Source organism: Phyllobates terribilis, unplaced genomic scaffold (genome assembly GCF_046119375.1).
Source record: "Phyllobates terribilis strain yellow unplaced genomic scaffold, ASM4611937v1 Scaffold_4__5_contigs__length_816908805, whole genome shotgun sequence".
NCBI classification, from domain to species: Eukaryota; Metazoa; Chordata; class Amphibia; order Anura; family Dendrobatidae; genus Phyllobates; species Phyllobates terribilis.
Genome location: NW_027362764.1, coordinates 10,173,284 through 10,189,940, shown reverse-complemented (window position 1 = coordinate 10,189,940; position 16,657 = coordinate 10,173,284). Strand labels below are relative to the sequence as shown.

The 16,657-nt window shown below is 51.1% G+C and overlaps 1 protein-coding gene across 5 annotated transcripts in view; it reads right to left on the bottom strand.

Moving 5' to 3' along the window:
• The window catches only part of LOC141264802 (acid-sensing ion channel 1C-like), a 260,667-nt gene that overhangs the window by 191,476 nt on the left and 52,534 nt on the right, over positions 1 to 16,657 (bottom strand). For 3 of the 5 annotated variants that reach the window (XM_073677128.1, XM_073677126.1, XM_073677127.1), the window contains exon 2: positions 5,629 to 5,931. The exons of the other annotated variants lie outside the window; for them this stretch is intronic. In XM_073677128.1, the coding sequence (XP_073533229.1) occupies positions 5,629 to 5,931 (303 nt within the window). The remainder of the gene's footprint in view (positions 1 to 5,628; positions 5,932 to 16,657) is intronic. 5 annotated transcript variants of the gene reach the window in all.

Sequence of the window (16,657 nt, the reverse complement as noted above, 5' to 3'; positions counted from 1 at the left end):
CTGTTATCCCTAACAAACTAGAGGCAGCGGTGAGATCTGTGCGATTCCCCCTGCTGTTATCCCTAACAAACTAGAGGCAGCGGTGAGATCTGTGTGATTCCCTCTGCTGTTATCCCTAACAAACTAGAGGCAGTGGTGAGATCTGTGCGATTCCCCCTGCTATTATCCCTAACAAACTAGAGGCAGCGGTGAGATCTGTGCGATTCCCCCTGCTGTTATCACTGACAAACTAGAGGCAGCGGTGAGATCTGTGTGATTCCTCCTGCTGTTATCACTGACAAACTAGAGGCAGCGGTGAGATCTGTGTGATTCCCCCGGCTGTTATCCCTAACAAACTAGAGGCAGCGGTGAGATCTGTGCGATTCCCCCTGCTGTTATCACTGACAAACTAGAGGCAGCGGTGAGATCTGTGCGATTCCCCCTGCTGTTATCCCTGACAGACTAGAGGCAGCGGTGAGATCTGTGCGATTCCCTCTGCTGTTATCCCTGACAAACTAGAGGCAGCGGTGAGATCTGTGTGATTCCCTCTGCTGTTATCCCTGACAGACTAGAGGCAGCGGTGAGATCTGTGCGATTCCCTCTGCTGTTATCCCTAACAAACTAGAGGCAGCGGTGAGATCTGTGCGATTCCCCCTGTTGTTATCACTGACAAACTAGAGGCAGTGGTGAGATCTGTGCGATTCCTCCTGCTGTTATCCCTGACAAACTAGAGGCAGCGCTGAGATCTGTGTGATTCCTCCTGCTGTTATCACTGACAAACTAGAGGCAGCGGTGAGATCTGTGTGATTCCCTCTGCTGTTATCACTGACAAACTAGAGGCAGCGGTGAGATCTGTGCGATTCCCCCTGTTGTTATCACTGACAAACTAGAGGCAGCGGTGAGATCTGTACGATTCCTCCTGCTGTTATCACTGACAAACTAGAGGCAGCGGTGAGATCTGTGCGATTCCCCCTGCTGTTATCCCTGACAAACTGGTGGCAGCGGTGAGATCTGTGCGATTCCTCCTGCTGTTATCACTGACAAACTAGAGGCAGCGGTGAGATCTGTGCGATTCCTCCTGCTGTTATCACTGACAAACTAGAGGCAGCGCTGAGATCTGTGTGATTCCTCCTGCTGTTATCACTGACAAACTAGAGGCAGCGGTGAGATCTGTGTGATTCCCTCTGCTGTTATCACTGACAAACTAGAGGCAGCGGTGAGATCTGTGCGATTCCCCCTGCTGTTATCACTGACAAACTAGAGGCAGCGCTGAGATCTGTGTGATTCCCCCTGTTGTTATCACTGACAAACTAGAGGCAGCGGTGAGATCTGTGTGATTCCTCCTGCTGTTATCCCTGACAAACTAGAGGCAGCGGTGAGATCTGTGTGATTCCTCCTGCTGTTATCCCTGACAAACTAGAGGCAGCGGTGAGATCTGTGTGATTCCCCCTGCTGTTATCCCTGACAGACTAGAGGCAGCGGTGAGATCTGTGCGATTCCCTCTGCTGTTATCCCTAACAAACTAGAGGCAGCGGTGAGATCTGTGCGATTCCCCCTGTTGTTATCACTGACAAACTAGAGGCAGCGGTGAGATCTGTGCGATTCCTCCTGCTGTTATCCCTGACAAACTAGAGGCAGCGGTGAGATCTGTGCGATTCCTCCTGCTGTTATCCCTAACAAACTAGAGGCAGCGGTGAGATCTGTGTGATTCCCCCTGTTGTTATCACTGACAAACTAGAGGCAGCGGTGAGATCTGTACGATTCCTCCTGCTGTTATCACTGACAAACTAGAGGCAGCGGTGAGATCTGTGCGATTCCCCCTGCTGTTATCCCTGACAAACTGGTGGCAGCGGTGAGATCTGTGCGATTCCTCCTGCTGTTATCACTGACAAACTAGAGGCAGCGCTGAGATCTGTGTGATTCCTCCTGCTGTTATCACTGACAAACTAGAGGCAGCGGTGAGATCTGTGTGATTCCCTCTGCTGTTATCACTGACAAACTAGAGGCAGCGGTGAGATCTGTGCGATTCCCCCTGCTGTTATCCCTGACAAACTAGAGGCAGCGGTGAGATCTGTGCGATTCCTCCTGCTGTTATCACTGACAAACTAGAGGCAGCGCTGAGATCTGTGTGATTCCTCCTGCTGTTATCACTGACAAACTAGAGGCAGCGGTGAGATCTGTGTGATTCCCTCTGCTGTTATCACTGACAAACTAGAGGCAGCGGTGAGATCTGTGCGATTCCCCCTGCTGTTATCACTGACAAACTAGAGGCAGCGCTGAGATCTGTGTGATTCCCCCTGTTGTTATCACTGACAAACTAGAGGCAGCGGTGAGATCTGTGCGATTCCCCCTGCTGTTATCCCTGACAAACTAGAGGCAGCGCTGAGATCTGTGTGATTCCTCCTGCTGTTATCACTGACAAACTAGAGGCAGCGGTGAGATCTGTGTGATTCCTCCTGCTGTTATCACTGACAAACTAGAGGCAGCGCTGAGATCTGTGTGATTCCTCCTGCTGTTATCCCTGACAAACTAGAGGCAGCGGTGAGATCTGTGCGATTCCCCCTGCTGTTATCACTGACAAACTAGAGGAAGTGGTGAGATCTGTGCAATTCCTCCTGCTGTTATCCCTGACAAACTAGAGGCAGTGGTGAGATCTGTGTGATTCCCTCTGCTGTTATCCCTAACAAATTAGAGGCAGCGGTGAGATCTGTGTGATTCCCTCTGCTGTTATCACTGACAATCTAGAGGCAGCGGTGAGATCTGTGTGATTTCCCCTACTGTTATCACTGACAAACTGGTGGCAGCGGTGAGATCTGTGCGATTCCCCCTGCTGTTATCACTGACAAATTGGTGGCAGCGGTGAGATCTGTGCGATTCCCCCTGCTGTTATCCCTGACAAACTAGAGGCAGCTGTGAGATCTGTGTGATTCCCTCTGCTGTTATCACTGACAAACTAGAGGCAGCGGTGAGATCTGTGTGATTCCCCCTGCTGTTATCCCTGACAAACTAGAGGCAGCGGTGAGATCTGTGCGATTCCCCCTGCTGTTATCCCTGACAAACTAGAGGCAGCGGTGAGATCTGTGCGATTCCCCCTGCTGTTATCCGTGATAAACTAGAGGCAGCGGTGAGATCTGTGTGATTCCCTCTGCTGTTATCAGTGACAAACTAGAGGCAGCGGTGAGATCTGTGCGATTCCTCCTGCTGTTATCCCTGACAAACTAGAGGCAGCGGTGAGATCTGTGCGATTCCCCCTGCTGTTATCCCTGACAAACTAGAGGCAGCGGTGAGATCTGTGCGATTCCCCCTGCTGTTATCACTGACAAACTAGAGGCAGCGGTGAGATCTGTGTGATTCCCTCTGCTGTTATCAGTGACAAACTAGAGGCAGCGGTGAGATCTGTGTGATTCCCCCTGCTGTTATCACTGACAAACTAGAGGCAGCGGTGAGATCTGTGTGATTCCTCCTGCTGTTATCCCTGACAAACTAGAGGCAGCGGTGAGATCTGTGCGATTCCCCCTGCTGTTATCACTGACAAACTAGAGGCAGCGGTGAGATCTGTGTGATTCCCCCTGCTGTTATCACTGACAAACTAGAGGCAGCGGTGAGATCTGTGCGATTCCCCCTGCTGTTATCCCTGACAAACTAGAGGCAGCGGTGAGATCTGTGCGATTCCTCCTGCTGTTATCCCTGACAAACTAGAGGCAGCGGTGAGATCTGTGCGATTCCCCCTGCTGTTATCACTGACAAACTAGAGGCAGCGGTGAGATCTGTGTGATTCCCCCTGCTGTTATCACTGACAAACTAGAGGCAGCGGTGAGATCTGTGCGATTCCCCCTGCTGTTATCCCTGACAAACTAGAGGCAGCGGTGAGATCTGTGCGATTCCCCCTGCTGTTATCACTGACAAACTAGAGGCAGCGGTGAGATCTGTGTGATTCCTCCTGCTGTTATCACTGACAAACTAGAGGCAGCGGTGAGATCTGTGCGATTCCTCCTGCTGTTATCACTGACAAACTAGAGGCAGCGGTGAGATCTGTGCGATTCCCCCTGCTGTTATCACTGACAAACTAGAGGCAGCGGTGAGATCTGTGCGATTCCCCCTGCTGTTATCACTGACAAACTAGAGGCAGCGGTGAGATCTGTGTGATTCCTCCTGCTGTTATCACTGACAAACTAGAGGCAGCGCTGAGATCTGTGTGATTCCCTCTGCTGTTATCACTGACAAACTAGAGGCAGCGCTGAGATCTGTGCGATTCCCCCTGCTGTTATCCCTGACAAACTAGAGGCAGCGGTGAGATCTGTGCGATTCATAGAATCATAGAATTGTAGAGTTGGAAGGGACCTCCTGGGTCATCTGGTCCAACCCCCTGCTCAAAGCAGGATTCACTAAATCATCTCAGACAGATGTCTGTCCAGCCTCTGTGTAAAGACTTCCATTGAAGGAGAACTCGCCACCTCTCGTGGCAGCCTGTTCCACTCATTGATCACCCTAACTGTCAAAAAGTTTTTTCTAATATCTAATCTGTGTCTCCTCCCATTTAGTTTCATCCCATTGCTTCTAGTCTTTCCTTGTGCAAATGAGAATAAAGATGATCCTTCTACAATGTGACAGCCCTTGACATATTTGTAGACAGCTATTAAGTCTCCTCTCAGTCTTCTTTTTTGCAAGCTAAACATTCCCAAATCCTGCAACCGTTCCTCATAGGACATGGTTTGCAGACCAGTCACCATTCTGGTCGCTCTTCTCTGAACTTGCTCCAGTTTGTCTATGTCTTTTTTAAAATGTGGTGCCCAAAACTGTACACAGTATTCCAGATGAGGTCTGACCAAAGAGGAGTAAAGACCGATAATGACTTCACGTGATCTAGACTGTATGCTTCTGTTAATACATCCCAGAATTGTATTTGCCTTTTTTGCTGCTGCATCACACTGTTGACTCATGTTCAGTCTATGATCTATTAGTATACCTAAGTCTTTTTCACATGTACTGTTGCTTAGCTCTATTCCTCCCGTTCTGTATATGCTTTTTTTCATTTTTATTGCCCAGATGTAGGACTTTGCATTTCTCCCTGTTATAAACCATTCTGTTGGTTGCTGCCCACTGCTCCAGTTTATTTAGGTCTTTTTGAATCCTCTCTCTCTCTTCTCTAGTATTAGCTATCCCTCCTAGCTTTGTGTCATCAGCAAATTTAATCAGTTTACCCTCAATTCCTTCATCTAAATCATTGATAAAGATGTTGAACAATACAGGTCCCAGGACGGAGCCCTGTGGTACCCCACTTGAGACATTCATCCAGCTGGATGTGAAGCCATTTACAACCACCCTTTGAGTCCGATCACTAAGCCAGTTATGAATCCACCTAACAGTTGCCTGGTCCATTGCATACTTGGTCATTTTTTCAATAAGGATGGTGTGAGATACTTTGTCAAATGCTTTGCTGAAGTCAAGATATACTATATCTACAGCATTTCCCTGATCCACCCAGTCAGTGATTCTGTCATAGAAGGAAATTAAGTTAGTCTGACATGACTTGTTAGTTACAAACCCATGCTGACTCTGGTTAATCACTTCAGTCTTATCCATGTACTTACATACATGTTGTTTAATAATTTGTTCAAAGATCTTTCCTGGTATAGAAGTCAGACTCACCGGCCTATAGTTCCCTGGGTCCACCTTCTTCCCCTTTTTGAAGATAGGAACAACATTTGCTCTTCTCCAGTCTTCTGGGACTTCTCCTGTTCTCCAAGAATTTTCAAAGATTATGGAGAGTGGTTCTAAAATTTCTTCTACGATCTCCTTCAGTACTCTGGGGTGTAATTCATCTGGACCTGGAGACTTGAACTCATTTATGTTAGCTAAATATTCCCTCACAATCTTTCTGTTTACAGATAACTTGGATTCCTCTATTCCTTTAAAAGGACAGTGAAGATCAGTTGATGTTACATTTTCTTTCTGAGAGAAAACAGATGCAAAATAGGAATTAAAAAGTTCGGCCTTCTCAACATCCTCTCTTACCATTTCTCCATTTTCATCCTGTAAAAATCCTATAGCATCTTTGACTTTTCTTTTACTTTTGACATACCCCCAAAATCCTTTTTTATTGCTTTTGACATCTCTTGCAAGCCTTAATTCATTGTCAGCTTTAGCTAACCTGATACATGCCCTGCAGGATCTGCAGACTGCATTATAATCTTCTTTAGATATGCCTCCCTCTTTCCATTTAATAAACATTTCTTTCTTTCTTTTTAGCATGTGTTTAAGTTCTGTGTTCATCCATCCTGGTTTCCTTAAATGCTTCCCATTCTTCCTACTTTTCGGGATTGTTAACGATTGTGCTTTGAGAATCTCATTTTTAAAAATTTCCCATCCTTCCTGGACATTTTTGTCCTTAAGGACATCCAGCCATTGGATCCCTCCTATTCTCTTTCTGAGTCTCTTAAAATCTGCCTTTCTAAAATCTAACCTTGAAGTTTGAGTCTTCACATGTCTTCCTCCTCTAGTTATCCAAAATTCTATAATAGCATGATCGCTGCCTCCTAGCGTCCCAGCCACCTTTACCTCCTCAACCATTTCCTCCCTGTTTATAAGGATTAGATCCAAAGTAGCAGATCCCCTTGTTTTCTCCCCTACCTTTTGGAAGATAAAGTTGTCAGCAAGAGAGGATAAGAATTTGCTTGACCTGTTAGTTTTACTTGAGAGAGATTCCCAACAAATGTCTGGATAGTTGAAATCTCCCATGACCACTACGTCATATTTTTTGGAGAACTTGGTCATTTGATACATAAAGAGCTCATCCATATCTTCAGCTTGCCCAGGTGGCCTGTAGTAAATGCCTACAATGGTGTCCTTTCCGTTGTTCTCTCCTTGTATTCTTACCCAAACAGTTTCCACAGAACTCCCAGTCTCTGAAGCTTCAATCTCTGTGCAGATATACGCTTTTCTAACATACAATGCGACACCTCCTCCTCGTTTATCAAGTCTGTTTCTTGCAAATAAGTTGTATCCTTTTAGCCTTTTATTCCAATCATGTGTATCGTCCCACCAAGTTTCAGTGATTCCAATGACATCATATTCCTTTTCCTGCGTTAGTAGTTCCAATTCTCCTTGTTTGTTGCCCATGCTTTGTGCATTTGTATAAAAACATTTTAGTTTGTGATTGGTTTCTCTTCCTCCCATATTTTTATTATTTAAATTGTTTTGTCTTTGTTCTTCCTTTCCACTCCCCCTGCTGTTATCCGTGATAAACTAGAGGCAGCGGTGAGATCTGTGTGATTCCCCCTGCTGTTATCCCTGACAAACTAGAGGCAGCGGTGAGATCTGTGTGATTCCTCCTGCTGTTATCACTGACAAACTGGTGGCAGCGGTGAGATCTGTGCGATTCCCCCTGCTGTTATCCCTGACAAACTAGAGGCAGCGGTGAGATCTGTGTGATTCCTCCTGCTGTTATCACTGACAAACTAGAGGCAGCGGTGAGATCTGTGTGATTCCTCCTGCTGTTATCCCTGACAAACTGGTGGCAGCGGTGAGATGTGTACGATTCCCCCTGCTGTTATCCCTGACAAACTAGAGGCAGCGGTGAGATCTGTGCGATTCCCCCTGCTGTTATCCCTGACAAACTAGAGGCAGCGGTGAGATCTGTGCGATTCCCCCTGCTGTTATCCCTGACAAACTAGAGGCAGCGGTGAGATCTGTGCGATTCCCTCTGCTGTTATCCCTGACAAACTAGAGGCAGCAGTGAGATCTGTGCGATTCCCCCTGCTGTTATCCCTGACAAACTAGAGGCAGCGGTGAGATCTGTGTGATTCCCCCTGCTGTTATCCCTGACAAACTAGAGGCAGCGGTGAGATCTGTGCGATTCCCTCTGCTGTTATCCCTGACAAACTGGTGGCAGCGGTGAGATCTGTGCGATTCCCCCTGCTGTTATCCCTGACAAACTAGAGGTAGCGGTGAGATCTGTGCGATTCCCCCTGCTGTTATCCCTGACAAACTAGAGGCAGCGGTGAGATCTGTGCGATTCCCCCTGCTGTTATCCCTGACAAACTAGAGGCAGCGGTGAGATCTGTGCGATTCCCTCTGCTGTTATCCCTGACAAACTAGAGGCAGCGGTGAGATCTGTGCGATTCCCCCTGCTGTTATCCCTGACAAACTGGTGGCAGCGGTGAGATCTGTGCGATTCCCTCTGCTGTTATCCCTGACAAACTAGAGGCAGCGGTGAGATCTGTGCGATTCCCTCTGCTGTTATCCCTGACAAACTGGTGGCAGCGGTGAGATCTGTGCGATTCCCCCTGCTGTTATCCCTGACAAACTAGAGGCAGCGGTGAGATCTGTGCGATTCCCCCTGCTGTTATCACTGACAAACTAGAGGCAGCGGTGAGATCTGTGCGATTCCCCCTGCTGTTATCACTGACAAACTAGAGGCAGCGGTGAGATCTGTGCGATTCCCCCTGCTGTTATCCCTGACAAACTAGAGGTAGCGGTGAGATCTGTGCGATTCCCCCTGCTGTTATCCCTGACAAACTAGAGGCAGCGGTGAGATCTGTGCGATTCCCCCTGCTGTTATCCCTGACAAACTGGTGGCAGCGGTGAGATCTGTGCGATTCCCCCTGCTGTTATCACTGACAAACTAGAGGCAGCGGTGAGATCTGTGCGATTTCCCCCTGCTGTTATCACTGACAAACTAGAGGCAGCGGTGAGATCTGTGTGATTCCTCCTGCTGTTATCCCTGACAAACTAGAGGCAGCGGTGAGATCTGTGCGATTCCTCCTGCTGTTATCACTGACAAACTGGTGGCAGCGGTGAGATCTGTGCGATTCCCCCTGCTGTTATCCGTGACAAACTAGAGGCAGCGGTGAGATCTGTGTGATTCCCCCTGCTGTTATCCGTGACAAACTGGTGGCAGCGGTGAGATCTGTGCGATTCCCCCTGCTGTTATCCCTGACAAACTGGTGGCAGCGGTGAGATCTGTGCGATTCCCCCTGCTGTTATCCCTGACAAACTGGTGGCAGCGGTGAGATCTGTGCGATTCCCCCTGCTGTTATCACTGACAAACTAGAGGCAGCGGTGAGATCTGTGCGATTCCTCCTGCTGTTATCCCTGACAAACTAGAGGCAGCGGTGAGATCTGTGCGATTCCCCCTGCTGTTATCACTGACAAACTAGAGGCAGCGGTGAGATCTGTGCGATTCCCCCTGCTGTTATCACTGACAAACTAGAGGCAGCGGTGAGAACTGTGCGATTCCCCCTGCTGTTATCCCTGACAAACTAGAGGCAGCGGTGAGATCTGTGCGATTCCTCCTGCTGTTATCCGTGACAAACTGGTGGCAGCGGTGAGATCTGTGTGATTCCCCCTGCTGTTATCCCTGACAAACTAGAGGCAGCGGTGAGATCTGTGTGATTCCCCCTGCTGTTATCCCTGACAAACTAGAGGCAGCGGTGAGATCTGTGCGATTCCCCCTGCTGTTATCCCTGACAAACTAGAGGCAGCGGTGAGATCTGTGTGATTCCTCCTGCTGTTATCCCTGACAAACTAGAGGCAGCGGTGAGATCTGTGTGATTCCTCCTGCTGTTATCCCTGACAAACTAGAGGCAGCGGTGAGATCTGTGTGATTCCTCCTGCTGTTATCCCTGACAAACTAGAGGCAGCGGTGAGATCTGTGTGATTCCTCCTGCTGTTATCCCTGACAAACTAGAGGCAGCGGTGAGATCTGTGCGATTCCTCCTGCTGTTATCCCTGACAAACTAGAGGCAGCGGTGAGATCTGTGTGATTCCTCCTGCTGTTATCACTGACAAACTAGAGGCAGCGGTGAGATCTGTGCGATTCCCCCTGCTGTTATCCCTGACAAACTAGAGGCAGCGGTGAGATCTGTGTGATTCCCCCTGCTGTTATCTCTGACAAACTAGAGGCAGCGGTGAGATCTGTGCGATTCCCCCTGCTGTTATCCCTGACAAACTAGAGGCAGCGGTGAGATCTGTGCGATTCCCCCTGCTCTTATCCCTGACAAACTAGAGGCAGCGGTGAGATCTGTGTGATTCCTCCTGCTGTTATCCCTGACAAACTAGAGGCAGCGGTGAGATCTGTGCGATTCCTCCTGCTGTTATCCCTGACAAACTAGAGGCAGCGGTGAGATCTGTGCGATTCCCCCTGCTGTTATCACTGACAAACTAGAGGCAGCGCTGAGATCTGTGCGATTCCCCCTGCTCTTATCCCTGACAAACTAGAGGCAGCGGTGAGATCTGTGCGATTCCTCCTGCTGTTATCACTGACAAACTAGAGGCAGCGGTGAGATCTGTGCGATTCCCCCTGCTCTTATCCCTGACAAACTAGAGGCAGCGGTGAGATCTGTGTGATTCCTCCTGCTGTTATCACTGACAAACTGGTGGCAGCGGTGAGATCTGTGCGATTCCCCCTGCTGTTATCCCTGACAAACTAGAGGCAGCGGTGAGATCTGTGTGATTCCTCCTGCTGTTATCACTGACAAACTAGAGGCAGCGGTGAGATCTGTGTGATTCCTCCTGCTGTTATCCCTGACAAACTGGTGGCAGCGGTGAGATGTGTACGATTCCCCCTGCTGTTATCCCTGACAAACTAGAGGCAGCGGTGAGATCTGTGCGATTCCCCCTGCTGTTATCCCTGACAAACTAGAGGCAGCGGTGAGATCTGTGCGATTCCCCCTGCTGTTATCCCTGACAAACTAGAGGCAGCGGTGAGATCTGTGCGATTCCCTCTGCTGTTATCCCTGACAAACTAGAGGCAGCGGTGAGATCTGTGTGATTCCCCCTGCTGTTATCACTGACAAACTAGAGGCAGCGGTGAGATCTGTGCGATTCCCTCTGCTGTTATCCCTGACAAACTAGAGGCAGCGGTGAGATCTGTGTGATTCCCCCTGCTGTTATCACTGACAAACTAGAGGCAGCAGTGAGATCTGTGCGATTCCCCCTGCTGTTATCCCTGACAAACTAGAGGCAGCGGTGAGATCTGTGTGATACCCCTGCTGTTATCCCTGACAAACTAGAGGCAGCGGTGAGATCTGTGCGATTCCCTCTGCTGTTATCCCTGACAAACTGGTGGCAGCGGTGAGATCTGTGCGATTCCCCCTGCTGTTATCCCTGACAAACTAGAGGTAGCGGTGAGATCTGTGCGATTCCCCCTGCTGTTATCCCTGACAAACTAGAGGCAGCGGTGAGATCTGTGCGATTCCCCCTGCTGTTATCCCTGACAAACTAGAGGCAGCGGTGAGATCTGTGCGATTCCCTCTGCTGTTATCCCTGACAAACTAGAGGCAGCGGTGAGATCTGTGCGATTCCCCCTGCTGTTATCCCTGACAAACTAGAGGCAGCGGTGAGATCTGTGCGATTCCCTCTGCTGTTATCCCTGACAAACTGGTGGCAGCGGTGAGATCTGTGCGATTCCCCCTGCTGTTATCACTGACAAACTAGAGGCAGCGGTGAGATCTGTGCGATTCCCCCTGCTGTTATCCCTGACAAACTAGAGGTAGCGGTGAGATCTGTGCGATTCCCCCTGCTGTTATCCCTGACAAACTAGAGGCAGCGGTGAGATCTGTGCGATTCCCCCTGCTGTTATCCCTGACAAACTAGAGGCAGCGGTGAGATCTGTGTGATTCCCCCTGCTGTTATCCCTGACAAACTAGAGGCAGCGGTGAGATCTGTGTGATTCCCCCTGCTGTTATCACTGACAGACTAGAGGCAGCGGTGAGATCTGTGTGATTCCTCCTGCTGTTATCACTGACAAACTGGTGGCAGCGGTGAGATCTGTGCGATTCCCCCTGCTGTTATCCCTGACAAACTAGAGGCAGCGGTGAGATCTGTGTGATTCCCCCTGCTGTTATCACTGACAGACTAGAGGCAGCGGTGAGATCTGTGCGATTCCTCCTGCTGTTATCACTGACAAACTAGAGGCAGCGGTGAGATCTGTGCGATTTCCCCTGCTGTTATCACTGACAAACTAGAGGCAGCGGTGAGATCTGTGCGATTCCCCCTGCTGTTATCACTGACAAACTAGAGGCAGCGGTGAGATCTGTGTGATTCCTCCTGCTGTTATCCCTGACAAACTAGAGGCAGCGGTGAGATCTGTGCGATTCCTCCTGCTGTTATCACTGACAAACTGGTGGCAGCGGTGAGATCTGTGCGATTCCCCCTGCTGTTATCCGTGACAAACTAGAGGCAGCGGTGAGATCTGTGTGATTCCCCCTGCTGTTATCCGTGACAAACTGGTGGCAGCGGTGAGATCTGTGCGATTCCCCCTGCTGTTATCCCTGACAAACTGGTGGCAGCGGTGAGATCTGTGCGATTCCCCCTGCTGTTATCCCTGACAAACTGGTGGCAGCGGTGAGATCTGTGCGATTCCCCCTGCTGTTATCACTGACAAACTAGAGGCAGCGGTGAGATCTGTGCGATTCCTCCTGCTGTTATCCCTGACAAACTAGAGGCAGCGGTGAGATCTGTGCGATTCCCCCTGCTGTTATCACTGACAAACTAGAGGCAGCGGTGAGATCTGTGCGATTCCCCCTGCTGTTATCACTGACAAACTAGAGGCAGCGGTGAGAACTGTGCGATTCCCCCTGCTGTTATCCCTGACAAACTAGAGGCAGCGGTGAGATCTGTGCGATTCCTCCTGCTGTTATCCGTGACAAACTGGTGGCAGCGGTGAGATCTGTGTGATTCCCCCTGCTGTTATCCCTGACAAACTAGAGGCAGCGGTGAGATCTGTGTGATTCCCCCTGCTGTTATCCCTGACAAACTAGAGGCAGCGGTGAGATCTGTGCGATTCCCCCTGCTGTTATCCCTGACAAACTAGAGGCAGCGGTGAGATCTGTGTGATTCCTCCTGCTGTTATCCCTGACAAACTAGAGGCAGCGGTGAGATCTGTGTGATTCCTCCTGCTGTTATCCCTGACAAACTAGAGGCAGCGGTGAGATCTGTGTGATTCCTCCTGCTGTTATCCCTGACAAACTAGAGGCAGCGGTGAGATCTGTGTGATTCCTCCTGCTGTTATCCCTGACAAACTAGAGGCAGCGGTGAGATCTGTGCGATTCCTCCTGCTGTTATCCCTGACAAACTAGAGGCAGCGGTGAGATCTGTGTGATTCCTCCTGCTGTTATCACTGACAAACTAGAGGCAGCGGTGAGATCTGTGCGATTCCCCCTGCTGTTATCCCTGACAAACTAGAGGCAGCGGTGAGATCTGTGTGATTCCCCCTGCTGTTATCTCTGACAAACTAGAGGCAGCGGTGAGATCTGTGCGATTCCCCCTGCTGTTATCCCTGACAAACTAGAGGCAGCGGTGAGATCTGTGCGATTCCCCCTGCTCTTATCCCTGACAAACTAGAGGCAGCGGTGAGATCTGTGTGATTCCTCCTGCTGTTATCCCTGACAAACTAGAGGCAGCGGTGAGATCTGTGCGATTCCTCCTGCTGTTATCCCTGACAAACTAGAGGCAGCGGTGAGATCTGTGCGATTCCCCCTGCTGTTATCACTGACAAACTAGAGGCAGCGCTGAGATCTGTGCGATTCCTCCTGCTGTTATCACTGACAAACTAGAGGCAGCGGTGAGATCTGTGCGATTCCCCCTGCTCTTATCCCTGACAAACTAGAGGCAGCGGTGAGATCTGTGTGATTCCTCCTGCTGTTATCCCTGACAAACTAGAGGCAGCGGTGAGATCTGTGCGATTCCCCTGCTGTTATCTCTGACAAACTAGAGGCAGCGGTGAGATCTGTGCGATTCCCCCTGCTGTTATCCCTGACAAACTAGAGGCAGCGGTGAGATCTGTGTGATTCCCCCCTGCTGTTATCACTGACAAACTAGAGGCAGCGGTGAGATCTGTGTGATTCCCTCTGCTGTTATCACTGACAAACTAGAGGCAGCGGTGAGATCTGTGCGATTCCTTCTGCTGTTATCACTGACAAACTAAAGGCAGCGGTGAGATCTGTGTGATTCCCCCTGCTGTTATCCCTGACAAACTAGAGGCAGCGGTGAGATCTGTGCGATTCCTCCTGCTGTTATCCCTGACAAACTAAAGGCAGCGGTGAGATCTGTGTGATTCCCCCTGCTGTTATCCCTGACAAACTAGAGGCAGCGGTGAGATCTGTGCGATTCCTCCTGCTGTTATCCCTGACAAACTAGAGGCAGCGGTGAGATCTGTGTGATTCCTCCTGCTGTTATCCCTGACAAACTAGAGGCAGCGGTGAGATCTGTGTGATTCCCTCTGCTGTTATCCCTGACAAACTAGAGGCAGCGGTGAGATCTGTGCGATTCCTCCTGCTGTTATCCCTGACAAACTAAAGGCAGCGGTGAGATCTGTGTGATTCCTCCTGCTGTTATCCCTGACAAACTAGAGGCAGCGGTGAGATCTGTGCGATTCCTCCTGCTGTTATTGTAGCACCCTGAGGATTCGGCTGCTACAGGGGTATTGCACCTCAGCCAGAGGTGTGATATTCCACTCCCGGGTAAGGATGGAGTGTGGAACTGAGCTCAGTTAGCTGCATGCACTACACACATCCCATTTCCGAGGAACAGACCGATGGTACTCCCACTAGAGAAATGTGCAGGTACGACAGTGTCTGTTCCTGGCTGGAGTGGGAGGGGGGTGGAACATCCCAGTAGTGTAGGGGCAGATAGGGGGAGCAGTCTGGGTAGTGCTAGGAGCTCATTGGGTGCTGGTCACCTGAGCTCACACATAGAGGGAGTATATAAGGTGGGAACCATCTTAGATCAGGGTCAGTCTTTTGCAGAGTGAGGTCAGTCTGTGAGACGTCAGTCTTTTGCAGAGTGAGGTCAGTCTGTCAGAGCAGAGGAGAAGAGCAGCTCCAAGGCCAAGAGAGAGAGAGAGGAGAAAGAAAGACCCAGAGGGGGAGAAAGAAGGAACTCCAAGAGCCCAAATTAGACCAGAGGGTGAAGAGTTGGCAACAGGGTACCGGATCCCAAGCTGGCAGAGGCTACAGCACACCTTAGCCAGGAACCGGAGGTCGTGGGCAGGATCTGCCACGATCACCTACTAAATCCACCCGGAAGGCAGACCAGGAATAGGGTCAGGGAACCCAGAGACAAGGGTTTACCACCAAGAGGCCCGAGGGAGCCGGACATAGGTGGATCCCTGGTGGGGAAGGCCAGAGAAGAGGACAGGACAGAAAGGGAGCTCAGGACCACGCTCCAGAATCACCTGGGGGCGAGTCCAGGACCTGGTGGACGCAGCACGGCTCGGGTGGTCACTCAAGGCCGGAGTGACCAGAACAACTGCAGTAAGTAAACAAACCCTGGACTGCACAGCCCGACTCTGAGTCTCATTTCCATCTTCGCTGCACCACCACAACCCCCATCCTCTGCAACTGACCCCCTGAGGCTATACCCCTCCCGTTGGGGGTTATACTACCTGAGCTGCACATACATCACCAGCCTCAGCGGACCCTGCTGCAGCGGCGGCCGTATTGACCGCAATTCAACGGGTGGCGTAGTCGACACAAAAGAACATCTAGTAACATCATAAGGACTGCCACACACTGAGCTTGACACCCTGGGCACGGACCGGGTCACCGCCACTCGGAGACTACAACCCCCATCTGATCCGGCTCCGGGTATCCCCAACAACACTGGCCCAGGGGGCGCGTCAACTTTGGCGTAGTCGGCAGGATAACGTGCTCGCAACAACCGGGTACTGCGTGCCTGAAGAGAAGTTCACCGTTACCTTAAAAAGAAGTCTCCCGCCGGTTCCGGAGGGTCCCCGCCAACGGACCCCATCACAGGTCGTTTCCCGCCGGTTGTCCGCCATTTGCAGCTTTTTCCCGCCATCCATGGAGTTTCCCGCCACTGGGAGACTATTCCCGCCATTTCCAAAGATTTCCCGCCTTGGAAGAGCGGACGCCATTATGGGCGTGCCGGAGGGTGGCAAGAGGCCACCTCCCATCGTGGGCCAGGTCAAAGAATGGCGCCAAAAGCGGAAACCGCCCCCACCAACAGAGACTGTGATGCTGGAAGTGTCCATCAGCGTAAGAGAACTGCCCCTGGAACTGACAATCACAAAGTTGCCCCGGGACCACCCTCGATGTGGGCGGAGACAGAAGAAGAGAACAAAGATGGGTGTCGCCTGGAGGAGTCTGGAGAGAGCGCACCCGGAGACAAGACGTCTGGAAGAGAGTCCAGAGAGAGCCTACCCGGAGATGGAGGGAGAGTCAGGCAGCACCGACCCAGTGGTCAGGAGCCTGTTGCAGGTCGCCACTCCAGAAGGCCTGCTGGAGATCCTAGCACAGCTCCCCCGAGACCGGGAGTGTGCACAGACCGCGCTGGAGGGCCTCGCACGGAGGATGGCCCGGGTACAGCGAGAGACGTTGGCGGAGTGGAGCCGAGAGATGGCCCAGCAGACCGAAACCCGTCAGCGGAGCACACCGCCCGAGACGAGGAGACAGACCGCCTCTGAGGATGGCGCAGGAGGAATGAAGGCAGGAGACGGCGCCGAGAAGGGAGCTGAACGGACGGAGGCAGGTAAAGGGGACGTCTCTACCCCGAGCCGGGAAACCGCGTGCCTGCCCCAGCTCCCCGTCGCAGAGCCCGAAATTCCCCCTGCCGTGCCCGTCGCTGCATCGTCACCGCCGCCGACTAGGCCTCAACCGGAAACCGCGGCCGCGACCCCTGTGACGTCACACGCCTCGACTTCGAGCGTGGCCAAGCA